Below are 15,151 nucleotides of genomic sequence, written 5' to 3'. Positions count from 1 at the left end.
AATTTATTAATAACATATGGTATACTTAACATAAAAAAGAATGATTAAACAAAAAAATTGATCAAATACTTACTTTAACACACTATATATTTTTATGTATTATTAATTAATAATATTTTTTTTTTAAATTTAAAACCATTGGTTTTATTAATTATAAAATGGGTTAATTTTTTTTGAAACCGAGTGGACCTGGATTAACTCTGTTGAACTCGGGCGGGTTCGATCCGAGACTCGGGCAGCACTAGTGGTTTAATTTTTCTTAACTTAGGAAAAATTAAATTGTCATCTTCTTCCTCATGGCGCTACAACGGGGGCTCTGTGATGGAGACGGCCCTGAGGGGGCACTGCGAGGGCTGCGACTGAAGCGGCACTAGAGGTGGCCGAGAGGGAGAGGCATGCGGGAGAGAAAGAAAAAAAATTGGCCTCCCGTGACGCATCCCGCTCGCTTCATCCGAATAATTCGCAATATATTACGGAATCTGAAATCCCGAAATTAAACTATGGGTGTTCCACTAACGATGTAAGGAGATAAATTGAGTAATACTACTGAAGTTTATCTTTTTATTCAAGTTAACTAACCCCCCTCCCCCTAAGGGTTGAAATGACTCATTTGACGTTCACAAATGCTCCACCGAACTGAAATAAACAGAATTAATTGACGGTCTGATCATTGTAGTTGTTTATAATAAGTGATGGAAAACATGATTTCTTAGCCTGAATTACACAAACATATGTGTTTTAATTTTAAAAAGTTGAATCTAATAATTACTCAAAGCAAAGATAATTTATAAAGATTCAAATGTGATTAAAATTTAATCAACCCTGCAACAATTTCTGTGGCTATGATTTTAATGATTCTAAACTCGAATCTTTCAATTGAGTACATATTGCTTGAAGAAACACATTTGTTCTTATAGATGGTGGGCCAAAGCCCAACATTTCAATCAAGCTTTCCACGAGGCCTCGTACGCGAATCTGATTTCAGTGACCAAATTGCACCAAAATGGGTTTGTGTTTATCTTTGAGGTAGTGAGGTAAGTCTCCGTTTCAGTCACTGTTCTGGAATTTACGGAATTTAGCTGCTTGGCGTTCCGGGAGTCTGATCGACGGGCGCGTGAGGCCAAAAGCGAAATGGACGCTGCAAAAATCGAGCAGTTGAAACTCTTCGTGAATCAATGCAAGCTTAATCCTTCTATTCTCGAAGAACCTTTTTTAGATTTTTTCAAGGACTATCTACTGAGGTACTCGCACTCAGTGCTCTTTGCTTAGATGAAAGTTCCTTCTCCTGGAATCCGATCCAACGGATAACTCTTTTTTCTTCCTGCTGTGTTTTTGTTTCAGCCTCGGAGGGCAAATTCCTTCTTACCCTAAAAAGGTTAGATACTCTTTGCACCCATTCCCTTTGGGAAATGGTTTGCTTCTAGTTTTTTTTAATCACTATTTCTGAATTCTCAGTGATTTTTTTAATGGCCATAAAACTTTTTTACAAGGTGTCTTACCTGCAATTCAGACATGTATTAGTCACTCTCAGTTGAAAATTTTTCATTAAGTGGCCGAAAACGTAAAATTGGAAAGAATCCGTCTTACTTAAGTATATAGTTTCAGTTTCTTAGCGAGGGTTTACCCGTGTTAGTATTTAGTGCATTTGAATCATCCTTGCATTGGCTTATATAATCAATTTAGCAAGTAGATGGATGGCTTGTGTTTCTTGTCCAGGGCATAATGATTCATAAAGATTATTGTATCTGCTTGTTTGTCTCTGTTGATTTTTGTTAAAGTATTGCAGTGACCCAATCACCCTAGGTTTTTTCTACTATACGTACGCAGCTATTGTTCTAATCCTGATACTTCCCCTATTACCACTTAACTTTATTTTAGATCATTATTTGAATGGCCATGATAAATATTTTACATCTTTCAGGTTGAGGATGTGAACTAACGTTTATTTTTTATTGCTTCACACAGGAAAGTACCACATCTGGTAAGGATTTTGATGATGTTGGGGATGCTGACATCAATGATGAGATTGTTGAATCGGACATTGAGCTGGACGGTGAAATTGTAGAAGACAATGATCCTCCCCAACAGGTTTAGTGACAAACAAATGCTTATTTTCATTGACAGCATCAATCTCTAACATGACTTTTTCTTTTAGATGGGAGATTCTTCTGTTGAGATTACAGAAGAAAAACGTGATGCTGCACAAGTGTCCAAAGCAAAAGCTATGGATGCTCTTTCAGAAGGTTTGGATTCCATTTTAGCTCTTACCATTTTTCCTGGTCTTTCTCAAGTCTTCTCTGACTTGAGATATGTCTCTCAGGCAAGGTGGATGAAGCAATAGTGCATCTAACTGAAGCTATTATGACCAACCCAAGTTCCGCAATTCTGTATGCAGCTAGAGGTACTTCTTGAGATTGATGTGTTATGAATCATGTAGCCTCAGCAATATGACTTCCTTGTGGTTTGTTGCACTTGAAAGATCTTGTAAGTTACTTGAACAAACAAGTTGCAACACTGTCATGATGCGCACAATCTAACCAGCCAAACATTCCGGCGATACATATATATATTTATATATATATATATAAAGAGAGGTTAATCAGATTATTTCCAGCTGGTGATATGCATGATCACAGCCTGCTCGTGTTTATAAAATTAACCTAGATATCATACCACGGCTAGAAATTTCATAAGTTCTTTAGCCAACAATAGTACTCCATCTCCATGTTGAGTACAGTTGTATGTGTTGATGTGTCGTTTTTTCCTTTTGGAATCTTTTACATTCATTTTATGCTATCTAGATGGTCCAACTTTTGCTTTCTTTCAGCTGCTGTCTTTGTGAAGATGAACAAACCAAATGCAGCAATTCGAGATGCAGAAGCAGCTCTAAAGGTTCTGCCTCTCTCTACTAAATATGAAATTCGGTTTTAATAGGAAGATCCTTGTATAAAGCAGAACGTTTTTTTCTGGACTGCTGTGCTCATTTTAAAATTGGTTGGTTGTCTTAGATTAATCCTGACTCAGCAAAAGGATATAAAACTCGGGGCATGGCCAGAGCACAGTTGGGTCAGTGGGAGGAGGCAGCCAAGGATCTACATTTAGCCTCTAAATTAGACTATGATGATGAGATAAATTCAGTTCTTAAGAAGGTAATGTTTCCAATTTTGGTAGAGTAAGATTTACCTTTTCAATGGATAAACAGAATGGGTGAAGAGTGATGAACTATACTTTCAAATGTGCAGGTTGAACCTAATGTTCAGAAAATTGAAGAGCACCGGAGAAAATATGAGCGATTGCGTAAAGAGAGAGAGAAAAGGAAATTTGAATATGAAAGAAAGCATCAGCAAGCTGAAGCCAAGGTAAATTAGATTTATCATATGGTCCTTGGAATGTTCTTTGTGTTTAAGAAAAATATGTTAGTTTTTGTTTGAAAACAAGATTTTCTGTACTCTTCCTTAAAAAATATGCCTTTTTCCTTTGAGATCCTTCTCCTTTATGCACTTGTTTTATGATCTAGCTTAAGCTAGGCTTTGCACACATCTTTATTTTTTTCTGAAAGCTTTTCTAATTTGCTTGGAATTCAGAGGCATTCAGAGGCACATAGTGCAGCTGCTCTACAAGAAGGTAATCATCCATGTACTTCTTACTAGACATCTTGGTAATGTAAGACAAATTTTAGGCTTTTAAACTGAAAAATCCCTAAGAAGTAGAAAATCTTATTTATCATTGTCATGAAAACTAGGAAAAAAGTAAGAAATAGATGCTGCACTGCTTAAAAAAATCAAAGGACCTAGTAAAAGGCAGGCACAGCCCCAAAAGTACTACTAGTGCAACATTTTGGGCTTTTCACACCTCGAAATTTGTTTGCCCTGGTTGGATGCCTTTTATATCAATTGTGAAATTCTTGATTCTCTCTACTCTAAAACAATTTGTTTATGTACATGGAGATGCTGATAGTGTACAGATACTAAAAACAAAATGTTAATCTCTTTTGTATCTGACTTCACTAAGCATGGTGGTTGTTAGGAAGCGTTATCAGCATTCTCTCTGCTAGTGAACTGGACACAAAATTCAAAGCTGCATCAAGCTTGTCCTGGTTAGCCATTATGTATTTCACTGCCTCATGGTGCGGGCCTTGTCGCATCATATCTCCTCTGTATACCAGCTTAGCAGAGAAATATCCAAAGGTTGTCTTCCTAAAAATTGACATAGACGAAGTACGAAGCGTTGCAGCACAATGGAATGTGAGCAGTGTGCCAACTTTTTTCTTCATTAAAGACGGAAAGGAAGTTGATAGGGTTGTCGGGGCTGATAAGAATGGTCTTGAACGGAAGATTTCACAATATGCAGGGCAGTCCTGAATCGCCTTCACCAACTGCTAGCCTCTGTAACTACTAATTACATACTGGTGTGTTTTCGTGAAGGATTTGCGGGAGCATTTGTGCTTGACATGTCTTTGCTAATGTGCTGAATGTTTGAGGGAGAAAAACCCAATGTATTCTGAACACATCAATTCTCATCTGGTTCTGTGTTGTAGATCAATTCTCCGATGGTCACTATCTTTTGCTCTATCAGAAGGTACTGGACGCTCACAGTGAGGGGCAAAATCCCATTCACTAATGCTTCCTATCAATGTGGTGCTTGACATGCTTCAGTTAGAATACTGTCTTCAACTATTGATGAGGAATAATCTAAATCATAGACAAGCAAATAGCCTAGGCTGCCCATATAATTTGAACCAGATCTGACAATAATGGTTTCTCAATCAGGTGGCGTGGATGTAATATTCCTATGGTAAATCATTCCGAGAAATTAAATTCATTTCTTGTCATCTGCAAGAGTGTTAGTCTACACTTGTACTGGCGTTTCTACATCATAATAATACCCAAACAAAAAAATGAAACGAGACTAGCCACCACTGCTTCATTTCCTCACATTCTTGGCGTAGAACCTGAGAACCAGATAGAAGAATAGGCGATACAGAACGCCCCAAGCAAACAGGATAGCTACATCTTCCCAGATGCTCTCGATTTTGATTCCCATTGTGGAGATTATGTCTTCTCCAATGAGTATGCAGTCCGGCGGGAGATGGTCACGCAGCCTTTCATGAAGTTTGCTGATCTTCAAGTCGCCGAGAGGACCAGGAGAGAGATCTAGGAAGTTGCCTCCATAACAGTGCTTAGCTCCCTTGAACTCATTCAGCACGAAAGCCTCAAACGGGTACTTGATCGCCGAAATGTAGTGAAGCCAGCGCCAGTAAACTGGTATATGCTCCCGCTTCAGAAAGAACCCACAGGTGAGAAAGAAGAGGGCCGTTATGGCGATCACTACAGCGTAACCGGTTATGAAACTCGGCACCAGCGCAGTCACTGCCATGACAAAGGCGTTGGTGGTTATGAGCGACGCGTAGAGGATGACCCAGAGGTAGAAAAGGCTGCAGTTGAGATTGAGCATCATTTTGGTAATAATGGCGAAGGTGAAGGCCTGAACTGCGAAGAATGGAAGATACACAAGGAGCGAAGCGATGACGTAGGAGGATGCTCGGTAAGCATTATGGGCGGTCTCTCTCATGAAAATGAACCTTTCCTGAATGAATGTCGGGACTGCATCATTAGAGGAGAAGAAGACGAGACACACAGCAAAGATATAGAAGTTGAGAAGGCGATTGATAGTCTTGAAGTTGGTATGGTGCAGGTTCTTGAAGAGGGTGGACAGAATGAGACCCATTACAATGAAAACAATCTCTCTGGAGAGAAAGAGTTCAGGAGTTCTGATCACGTTCAGAGTATTCCGCCATGAGAGGACTGCAACCTCACGGAGCCATGGGTTTGCAAACTTAGCTCCCATTTCGGGTTCATCAAACTGATGGGGTTGGTATTCCTGGTAAGATGGCTGATAAGGGCTTGGCGATGGGATGAAAACAGGCGTCTTTGTGGCTGGTCCACGTGACTGAACCTCGAAAGACAACGGCCCCCTTCGGCCACTTTGGATGGAAATAGGAGTTTTGGCAGGAGTACGACTGGGGGTTCTCGCCGGAGTCCAAGAGGGTGGCTGCCTTGGTGTGCCCTTCACTTCATGGTACAGCCAGACCGAGAAGTCTTTGTAAAAATGAGAAGCCAGCCTGGGGTTGTAGACTCCACTATGTAAAGGGGTTTGGCTCCTCCGTCCGAGAGAGTTATCGAAATCGTCATCATCATCCTCATCGTCTTCGCCGGAAAAAGAGAAATTAACAGAGTTCGGTCCTGGCGTCATGTTATTGAATGACTTGCTTTGCAGGGGGATTTTTGAAGTAGATCTCTGGAATGACGTTCGAGGTGTCTTGGGTGTCTTAGGAATCGGGGTCATGGCTGCTTGGCTTGGCTTGATCCCTTCCAGTTGGTAGACGACGAGGGGATCCAGCCCCACTGTGGATTCATCATACTCTTTGATGATATCCAAAAGGTACTCCATGTTGTTCTCGCCTTCTGGAACCGGCCTTCCGAAGCCAGTAAGATGGGTTGAGAGATCAGTGGGACTCCCCGTGTAGATCAACCGTCCCCTGCGAAGCGAGACTGTTGTCGATTAAACGCTAGTGAAAGATTTTAATGCTTTAGTAGAGAAGCATTCCGATACCTTGCCAGGACTGTGACACGATCAAGAAGCATTTGGATTCTGAAAGAAGGCTGGTGAATTGTCATGAGGACGATGCTCCCTCCACGAGCAATATCTTTCACCTTTTCAACCACGCTGTAAGCATTCGTGGAATCGAGACCGGAAGTGGGCTCGTCGAGGAACAGCAATGACGGCTTGTGGATGATGTCGATTCCGATGGAAACCCTTCGCCGCTCCCCACCGGAGACTCCTCGCCTTCCTTCATCTCCAATGTATGTATGCATTGCACTCTGTGTTATCCAAGGATATACGTTTCTATCACTTCTGCTTGAATTTTGTAATTAATGAATCTCAAAAAGAAGAGCGGGAGATTGAGACTGACTTCCAAACCGAGTTGGCTGATGAGCTGGTAGACGCGCTTCTTCTTCTCGCCTCTGGAGATTGAAGGAGGAAGACGGACCTCTGCAGCGAACATGAAGGTCTCAAAGACGGTGAGCATGGGGAATAGCTGGTCGTCTTGCATCACATACGAGGAAACCCGCTTCATGTAGCTCGTGCTTACCTGCATCGAATACATTCTGCCGTCAGCCGCTCTCTCTTTCCATCAAACATTTCACCATATCAGCAATTGACCTTCACTACCGGTCTTTGCAGAAGGTGATCGGGACGAAGATGAAAACCAAGATACATTAATTTTAGCGTAGACCAGTTCAAATTCGAGTGTCCGCAATAGTATTCGTTATAAACAAAAGCAGGAAATGATGACCTTATAGGATCAAGGAAGAGTTGAAATCTGAAAACTGTTGCAGAAGGTTGTTAAGCAGTGAAAATGAACGAAATTTACAGAGTTAATTTACAGCGTTCAGCTTAGGCTATATATATGGAAAATTATAAACTAACCGGTTGGCCGTCGACTCTGACGGATCCCTCAAGGCTTCCTCGCGCAATCCGGCCGGCCAATGCGTCAAGGAAAGTGGACTTTCCGGCACCACTGGGTCCTAAAATGGCAGTGACTTGACCTCTGAGAGCCTGACCAGAGATGTCATTCAGGAGAAAGGCTTCCTTGGTGATCCAAACTCCATCTTTCTTCTGCTTCTTCGTGACACTGTAAGAGAGATTATCGAATTCGAGGCCTTGGCCTTGGACCATCTTTACAATCGGTTGTCGGACCACCCGAGCCTCCCGAGGCTTGTCCATGCACAGGAGGCTCTCCAGACTCTTGGTGCTAACTGATCGTCCACGCGCCATAGTTTGGGTGCTCTGAACTTCCCCTTCCCAAAGTAGTTTTACCTCTGGATTTAAAGGGATGGGAGTCTGTTTTAACAGTATTGGAAGGAAAACTGAAGAATCTGACGGTGAGAATGAGGAACCGTTGAGGTCTTCGCTTCTTTGGCTTTCACGTTGCTGGCCTTGATTTTGCAGGAACAAGTTTTTGTTCTGTAATGGTAGAATGTGACAAATACAACAAATATGAATGCATCTTTCGGCTGTTTTTGTTTCTTTCGTGTTTCATGCAGTGATCAGAACAATGTATACGTTAACTTGCTTCCAAATATGCAAAGCAACAAGAAAAAGAATGAGCCAGGGTCTTCTTTATTGATTTAAGCAGCAGGTTTCCCTTTCTTCTCACACGCACAAACAGAAAGAGATCCTTACAAGTACTAGTTAGTGACCGTGATTGAAAATTGTGAATGTCTCGATTTAAGTTTATGAGAAAATTTTAGTATAAAGTTTCGTTAATGCCTAGTCATTAATTGATTAAAAAATTAATATAATTTTCTCACTCTGTTCTCCTTTGTTATGTGGTAGAGTCATCACACATTCAAGAATCCATTCTATTTGAGAGAACAACAACTTGCATGGATGGTTACATTTTTAAGAGACAGAAGCAAGGCAAGTATATCCAATTTATATATAGTTAATGAACAATTCTCTGTAACTTTGTAAGTTTAAAAATATATAAAACTGGAATGAGTACAAGTGAATGAAACTTAGTTTGAAAATTAGGATTCACTGGTACACCAGCACATGTACTAACATTTGTAGTTCAGCATGACTTGGGGCTTGCCTAGACCAACTGCAATTCAATACTGATAACAACGCACTCTACCTATTAGTAATACAATAAAATAATCATTATATGAACAATGTCTATTGCAGCTACTAGGCTGTTTTTGAGTGTTTGATCAGCCAATCAATGACCACATCAATGTTTATAGAGTCCTTGCATGAGATCATGTAACAGCAAACCTCTCTGTCGGTAATAGATCCCAAGTCCCTGTTTGCCCCACCATTGGCACGCCCAGACAACAGATATAAGACAAGATTGCAAGTGGCTTTCGAATTTAAGGACCAAGAGAATAGATAAATTAAACTTTCACAAAGTTCTGAACTCACAGTTGATCCACCAATGCTTGCTTTGATAGGGCTTCAGATTTGTCAACCTTGTTGCCAAGCACCAGAAGAGGGATCCCACTTAAAGACGGCTTTGTTAACAGGTCATGTAACTCGCTTCTTGATATAGGAACACTATCTCTGTCAGCTGCATCAACAACATATCTGGAAAATAGGACTAAGTATCATTTCATGCCAGATATAGTGTTCACTATCTCTTCCCGAAAAATAAAAAAAAATAAAATAAAAACAACAACAACCACTTGTTGAGATTCTGAAAATGAATTTTGTAGACTTAAAACTCTCCATCTTCTCGCCCAATACAGTACTCGACAGGTAAAAGTGTTCAAGTGAAGAATATAACATGTTGACAAACAGAGAACCTTAGTTAAAGTAATCAGAATATGAAAAATATGAATGCAATGCATCTCATAGAGTGAAGTTGTTAGAAAACAGTATCAAGGTGCAGTTTGATCATTTTATATAGTCTGTATTTTCTAGTGAGGGTACTGGGTACTATCTTATTCAGCATGTTTAGATGTGTCTGTCGTCCAATTTTCATATAATTTAGAGGTGTAGATTTGGAGTTGTAAGTGGTAAAGCGTATGAAGGGCAAACTATTTATTGTACCTAACACTCACTTCAGTGAATAAAAGGGATTTGGGGATCGATTTCTGATCCCCAACAAGAGACCTCTCTAGCTCTCTTTTCCAGCAACCCCTTTTCTTTCTCCTCTCAAACTTCTTTATTTCATCATTATACATGGTACCAAAGTGGTAGATCCTGATTGCAAGCCCGTGAAGCTTCTTCTCTCCCTCCATTAACCACAGCAACTTCTTCAAAAAGGTGAATTAACATTTAGAACCTACACAAACAATATTAAGGTATTTAAAAGGGTCACCTAGAAAGAGGTTGTTCTTTAACCTCATGGTCACTTGAAGATAGAAGCCTTTTCATATACAGATTATGCTGGATCTAAACTTGACAGAAAACCCACCACTGCCTATTGTGTATTCTTAAGAAAAAAATTGATAAGTTGGAAGAGCAAAAAGCAGAATTGTTCTAGTACAAAAGCTGAGTATAGAGATATGGCTCATACTGTCAGTGAGTTGATGTGAGTGAGATTAGTTGTTCAAGAGTTGAATATGCACGTTGCTAATCCTATTAATATGTATTGTGATAATCAAATAGCTATATGCATTGCGGGAAATCCAGTATTTCATGAAAGGACCAAACGTATAGAAGTTTTTTTTTTTAGAGAGGCGTGGCGCGATTCAAACTCGTGACCTAACGCATCTGATGTAAAGAGAATACCACTAGACCAAACAGCCTTAGGTGACCAAACGTATAGAAGTTGACTGCCTCTTTATTTGAGATGCAGTAATTAGGAAGGAAGTTGTTACCTCTTATGCTCGGTCTAGTGAAAAAGTTAGTGATTTGTTTACTAGCTTTGGTAAATATGAATTTGGGGCATTTTGTAACAAACTGGGGCTTCTAAACATCTATGCTCCAACTTGAGGAGGAATGTTAGAAAACAGTATAAGGAGCAGTTTGGTTATTGTACATAGTCCGTATTTTCTAATGACAGTACTATCTTAATCAGCATGTTTAGATGTCTCTATGGTCCACTTTTCATGAAATTTAGAGGTGTAGATTGGGAGTTATAAGTGGTTAAGTGTATGAAGGCCATATTATTCATTGTACCCAGCTCTCACTTAAGTGAATAAAAAGGATCTGGGGATCAATTTCTGATCCCCAACGAGAGACCTCTCTGGCTCTCTTTTCCAGCAACTTCTTCCCTCTTTTTCCCTTTTCTTTTTCCTCTCAATATTCTTTATTTCATCGTTTTACAGAAAAATGTCCAGTGAGTCTGCCTACAGTTTAAGTGTTTTAACATAAGAATCTCAGTTAGATATTGAACCTTTCTTGATTCAGATTGCCATTTTCCGAACTGATTACTTTTTATCCTGTTTTTTTTTCTTGTTTTTTTTTAATTTTCACTAAATTTCCATCAGAATCAAATGTCAACTCACTCTGTTCAAAATACAGAGTGCTTACAACCTTTAACACCTATTGAATATGAGAATATGATCCAAAGTGTTGTTCCCAAAAACTAGCCTGAGAGAAATAACATGTTTATTGAAACTCCAACCAGTAAGCCTATGGACATGATAGCCATTTTGAGGGGAAAGCTTGTCCATTCACTAAATGATGCAGTTGAAGTACTTTCCCAACCCTTCACGACTCTCTTACACTGTAACTGTTGCTAGTGCAACCCAAACATGATGATGACAACTTTCACACAAAACTTGCATCTTATGTCGATTATACCACAGGATCCAGACCATTGTTTCTAAGTTCTCAAAACTCATGCAATGCAATGGAAGTCTCTTGCAGCTCGCCAGATGAACAGTCTGGAAATAGTACTCAAACATTGCATATAATTTGAAGCCATAGAAGGAAGGAAAAGGGGGGGGGGGGGAGCTTTTTTCTTTGAGATGATGTGGGACTCCATTAAAAGAAACTCAAAAAACAGAGAGCAGCTAACCCCCTACAAGTGAAGAAAAATCACCATCTATTTTTCTCTGGGATAAGATCAAAACAAGAAATTTACTTAAAGCTAACCATGATGCCACTTTCAGCTGCTAAATAGAAAGTATAGTCCAGTAATAGGTTAGTAGTTGTGCGAATAATGAGATTTTCCAGTTTAAACCTTGTAAAATATGCAAAATTAGAAATACTTGACGTAAAGAGATAGGAAGAGCACATACAGGATTGCTGAAACTCCACGACAATAACGTTCCCACATGGAACGAAACCTCCTTTGTCCTCCGAGGTCCCAAAGCTTTATGGTTACATTTCCTTTTGTTACTTTCCGCATGTTGAAACCCACCTGGTAGTCAAAAGCCGGAAAAATAAATAAACAAAAGTGATCTCTGATCAAGCCACAGCATTTTAAAAGATTCTGTGTTTTGAATTACATACTGTTGGAATCATATCCTCACTGTAGCCTCCAGTCTAGTGACAACAAAAGATAGACGTGTAAGACGAACATAACAAGCATCTCAAGCATTTGAAAGAAATGATAGGTGAAGGAAAGATTCACTTACTGCGATAACATTAACAAGAGAGGTTTTTCCAGCATTCTGAAGGCCTATAAGAGAAAGCTCCATCTCTTGCTTGAAAAACAAGCTGAAAATCAACCACACAGAATTATGAAAATGCTAATTTTTTATAAAAAAATTATTAGTACATTTTAGGGGAATATGTATGAATTTATGGTATATGCGAATCCATAGTTATCTTATTAGCGTCCTAACCCAGATAAACTTTTTCAAACACTCCATTCCCCAAAATCATGTAAATAATGGAACTCTCTTTCCAATATTTATCAGATCTGATGGAGGCGGAAATATTTCTGAAGGATCAAGGGGAATCCTTTTATGCAGCGTGAGGACACATGCATAGATTTGTAGTCTGAAATTTTAAAACCATAAAGCCATAGGTGCACATGCTTGTGACAATAGGACATATTGGTTCAAGAGGAAAATATGTAAAGAGAAAATAGCCTACAAATGGGATTAATAACACTAGCCACTTAATTTCACTAGAATTTGACAACAGTCAATGTTCAAGAGTAAAAAGCAGCTGAATAATGAAGATACAACATATGTTTTGATTAAAATCAATGAATAAAGGAAAATTTTAATCAACAAAACCATGGAAAGCAGATATGATACCTATGTAACAACATATCACTGTAGACTGCCACTACGAAGTTACAAACACAACAATGTTTTATAATAGAGAAGATTTGTCAAATCACATCTCTACAATCACTGCAGATGCCTTATACAACCTTTTTTCTTTTGTCATTTTTAATCTCTCTACAATCTCTTGGCTGAGTCTGTAAAAATATTTAAGGGAGCTCCTTGGGGCTGGTGTTCATAAACATTGGAAGTTTATTGCTGGAGTTTTCTCCCAGCAGCAAGTTTCCACTTGTCCTTACCTCCTGCCTCCTCCAGGTTCAAACAAGGTAAATTTTAGTGGTAGCCTTAAAGACAAACCAAGACTGGTTGGTTGCGGTGGTGTTTTTACAGATTCTGAAGGAATTTTGATGGACCACTTGGAATTTTGGACTCTAATGAGGCAGAGTTCAGATATATTCTCACAGGTATTCAAAATTTTAAGCATTATCAAGCCAGCTAATTGTTGAGGGAGATCGTGCAGGGTATGAAAATACCCTTGACCCACCTTGGAGATTCAGCCCTGCTTTTTATGAAGTCCTTGATATTCCTTCATGTATACCAAATTCTTTGTCTCGTGTATTAAGATCTGCCAATAGCATAGCTGGTAATATTGCTTAAGAGGAGGCTGTTCTTCAATAGCTTCCTGTGCATGACCCATCCCCATTTTAGTCTCATAGTCTTAATTATCTTTGTGCTTTAATAAAAAAAATTCACCATTTGACAAGAAAAATGTGTAATCACATTAGTTCCAGCATATTTCAAGCCTGTTCAAAATCTAACATTAAGAGTATTATTCTTCGACACCTGGGAGCACCAAAAGTTCCAAGACAAATTTAAGTGTATTATGGTAATAAGAAATTATGCTTACATTTTTACCATTAAATAAAAGAAAAAAGAAAAAGAAACCACCAATATCCTGATCCTATTGACATGAATTGCAGCCAAAGCATTGAAACAAGTACGACCACAGAATAAACAGCACATTACAAGACTGAAAACTGAATGTCTACACAAGCATTTAGGATTTATTCAAAACCAAACATAATACAAACTGTTTAAAACTTGAGTAGCCTAAAGAATGATGGATGCCGAATATTGCAAATTTGCATCCATGATTAACAAACCAGTGACGAGTCCAAGTTTAGATGAAATTTAGCAATTTAAGGCCAACTGATAAGATGCAATGCTACAAGCTTGCTTCAGACAAAATTAGTCTTTAGCGAAGAGTTGACAGAGCCCAGAGAAACAAATCAAATCATAGCAAAGTTCCTTGATTAATTAATAACTAATGTGAATTGGGAGATTATTCCAGGAAACTAATTTTTTAGCTAGATAATGCACAGCCTCATTCAAAATTCTTATGAAGACCTGCAAACAAAAGATGGTCCAACGAGTCGAGTCGTCTTAATCAACCAAAAGCTGAATTGGAATTACAAACAAGAAGCGGTTTTGAGGGATGGACCGTTAAGAGGATTTAGCAAAAATAGAAGTAAAACGAGGATATCGTCATTTAGGAACCTGACCTCGTAGACAAGTGGGAAAAAGACAGCGGGGGGAAAGGGACCCAGCCAGCTCAACCATTAGAAGTTTTGAACAAGTAACTTCTAGATAAAAAGAATAAGAACTCGATGACACGAACTACTCTCTTTCCAACAGTAAAGCGCTTAACGAATTAGCTCTTCCGCGACAGAGCTAGATAAGACAAAACATAAAGAAACACGAAGAGGGGAGGATGTAGAGAGAATGGAGAAGAAGACGAAACACAGAGTTCGCAGAAGGATTAACATTGAATTTTTTTATAAATTATCTAAAGTTTGGCAAACACATTGATAGAGTTCTCAATCTATTGTCAACTGTTACTACAACAGAAATATGACGGGGTATTTACTTTCGAAACCGTGCAGAAACGACGCCCATAACATCGAAATCAATATCATGAAAGTTAGGGGAAAGCCCTAAAAAGAGACGAACGAAGAGCAGAGAAGGGCAACATATTACCTTCGAAGCCAGTTCAAGAAGGACTCCCAGAGACCCATGGCGATAATTCAATTACCGAAGAAGCACGGAGGCTTGCCTTTTTATTCTGTTAGAGGGTGGATTCGTAGATAAAACGAGAGAGGAAGAGTGGAATCACGTGGGAGTTGATTCTCGGATTACTTGCCGGCGAGGAGTCCCTGGTTTTCTTATGATAGCTCTCGCGTCCGTCTGGAGATCAGTATAAAAGAGTGCAAAACCCACGCTTTGTACTTCTAGAATTGCTTTACGACGTCTTGATAATGATAAGCCCGGGAAGAGCCGTAATTACTTGCGAAATTAACAATTTGATTTTATAAATAAAAATATCCAATCAAATATAATAAAAACCAAATAAAACCTAAATAGGTGATTTAAAATCGTCATACACGACTCGCCTTTTT

General features: G+C 39.1%; 3 protein-coding genes across 3 annotated transcripts; 1 reads left to right on the top strand and 2 right to left on the bottom strand.

Annotated features, from left to right (window-relative positions):
• Nucleotides 1-1,033: 1,033 nt before the first annotated feature.
• LOC137958996 (TPR repeat-containing thioredoxin TDX) lies at nt 1,034-4,542 on the top strand. Its single transcript, XM_068806242.1, has 10 exons — nt 1,034-1,241; nt 1,342-1,375; nt 1,966-2,088; nt 2,156-2,243; nt 2,321-2,401; nt 2,828-2,892; nt 3,009-3,149; nt 3,243-3,359; nt 3,585-3,624; nt 4,027-4,542. Exons 1-10 carry the CDS (start codon nt 1,132-1,134, stop codon nt 4,359-4,361), a joined length of 1,134 nt encoding a protein of 377 aa, XP_068662343.1. The 5' UTR covers nt 1,034-1,131; the 3' UTR covers nt 4,362-4,542.
• A 381-nt stretch (nt 4,543-4,923) lies between these two features.
• Nucleotides 4,924-7,839, bottom strand: LOC137958342 (ABC transporter G family member STR-like). The gene is made up of 4 exons (XM_068805306.1): nt 7,492-7,839; nt 6,974-7,153; nt 6,613-6,881; nt 4,924-6,538 (listed from the first exon to the last, which is right to left on the bottom strand). The coding sequence occupies exons 1-4, from the start codon at nt 7,837-7,839 to the stop codon at nt 4,924-4,926; spliced, it is 2,412 nt and encodes an 803-aa protein (XP_068661407.1).
• A 691-nt stretch (nt 7,840-8,530) lies between these two features.
• On the bottom strand, nt 8,531-14,928 carry LOC137959940 (ADP-ribosylation factor-like protein 8c). The gene is made up of 6 exons (XM_068807365.1): nt 14,733-14,928; nt 12,096-12,177; nt 11,971-12,003; nt 11,757-11,878; nt 8,989-9,150; nt 8,531-8,869 (listed from the first exon to the last, which is right to left on the bottom strand). The coding sequence occupies exons 1-6, from the start codon at nt 14,768-14,770 to the stop codon at nt 8,755-8,757; spliced, it is 552 nt and encodes a 183-aa protein (XP_068663466.1). The 5' UTR covers nt 14,771-14,928; the 3' UTR covers nt 8,531-8,754.
• Between the last annotated feature and the right edge of the window lie 223 nt (nt 14,929-15,151).

The sequence above is a fragment of the Aristolochia californica genome, unplaced genomic scaffold (genome assembly GCF_029961685.1).
Source record: "Aristolochia californica isolate CCGP_79_NKW_82.1479 unplaced genomic scaffold, dmAriCali1.0.hap1 SCAF_3, whole genome shotgun sequence".
Classification (NCBI taxonomy): domain Eukaryota; kingdom Viridiplantae; phylum Streptophyta; class Magnoliopsida; order Piperales; family Aristolochiaceae; genus Aristolochia; species Aristolochia californica.
This window is presented reverse-complemented; position numbering and strand designations above follow the sequence as displayed.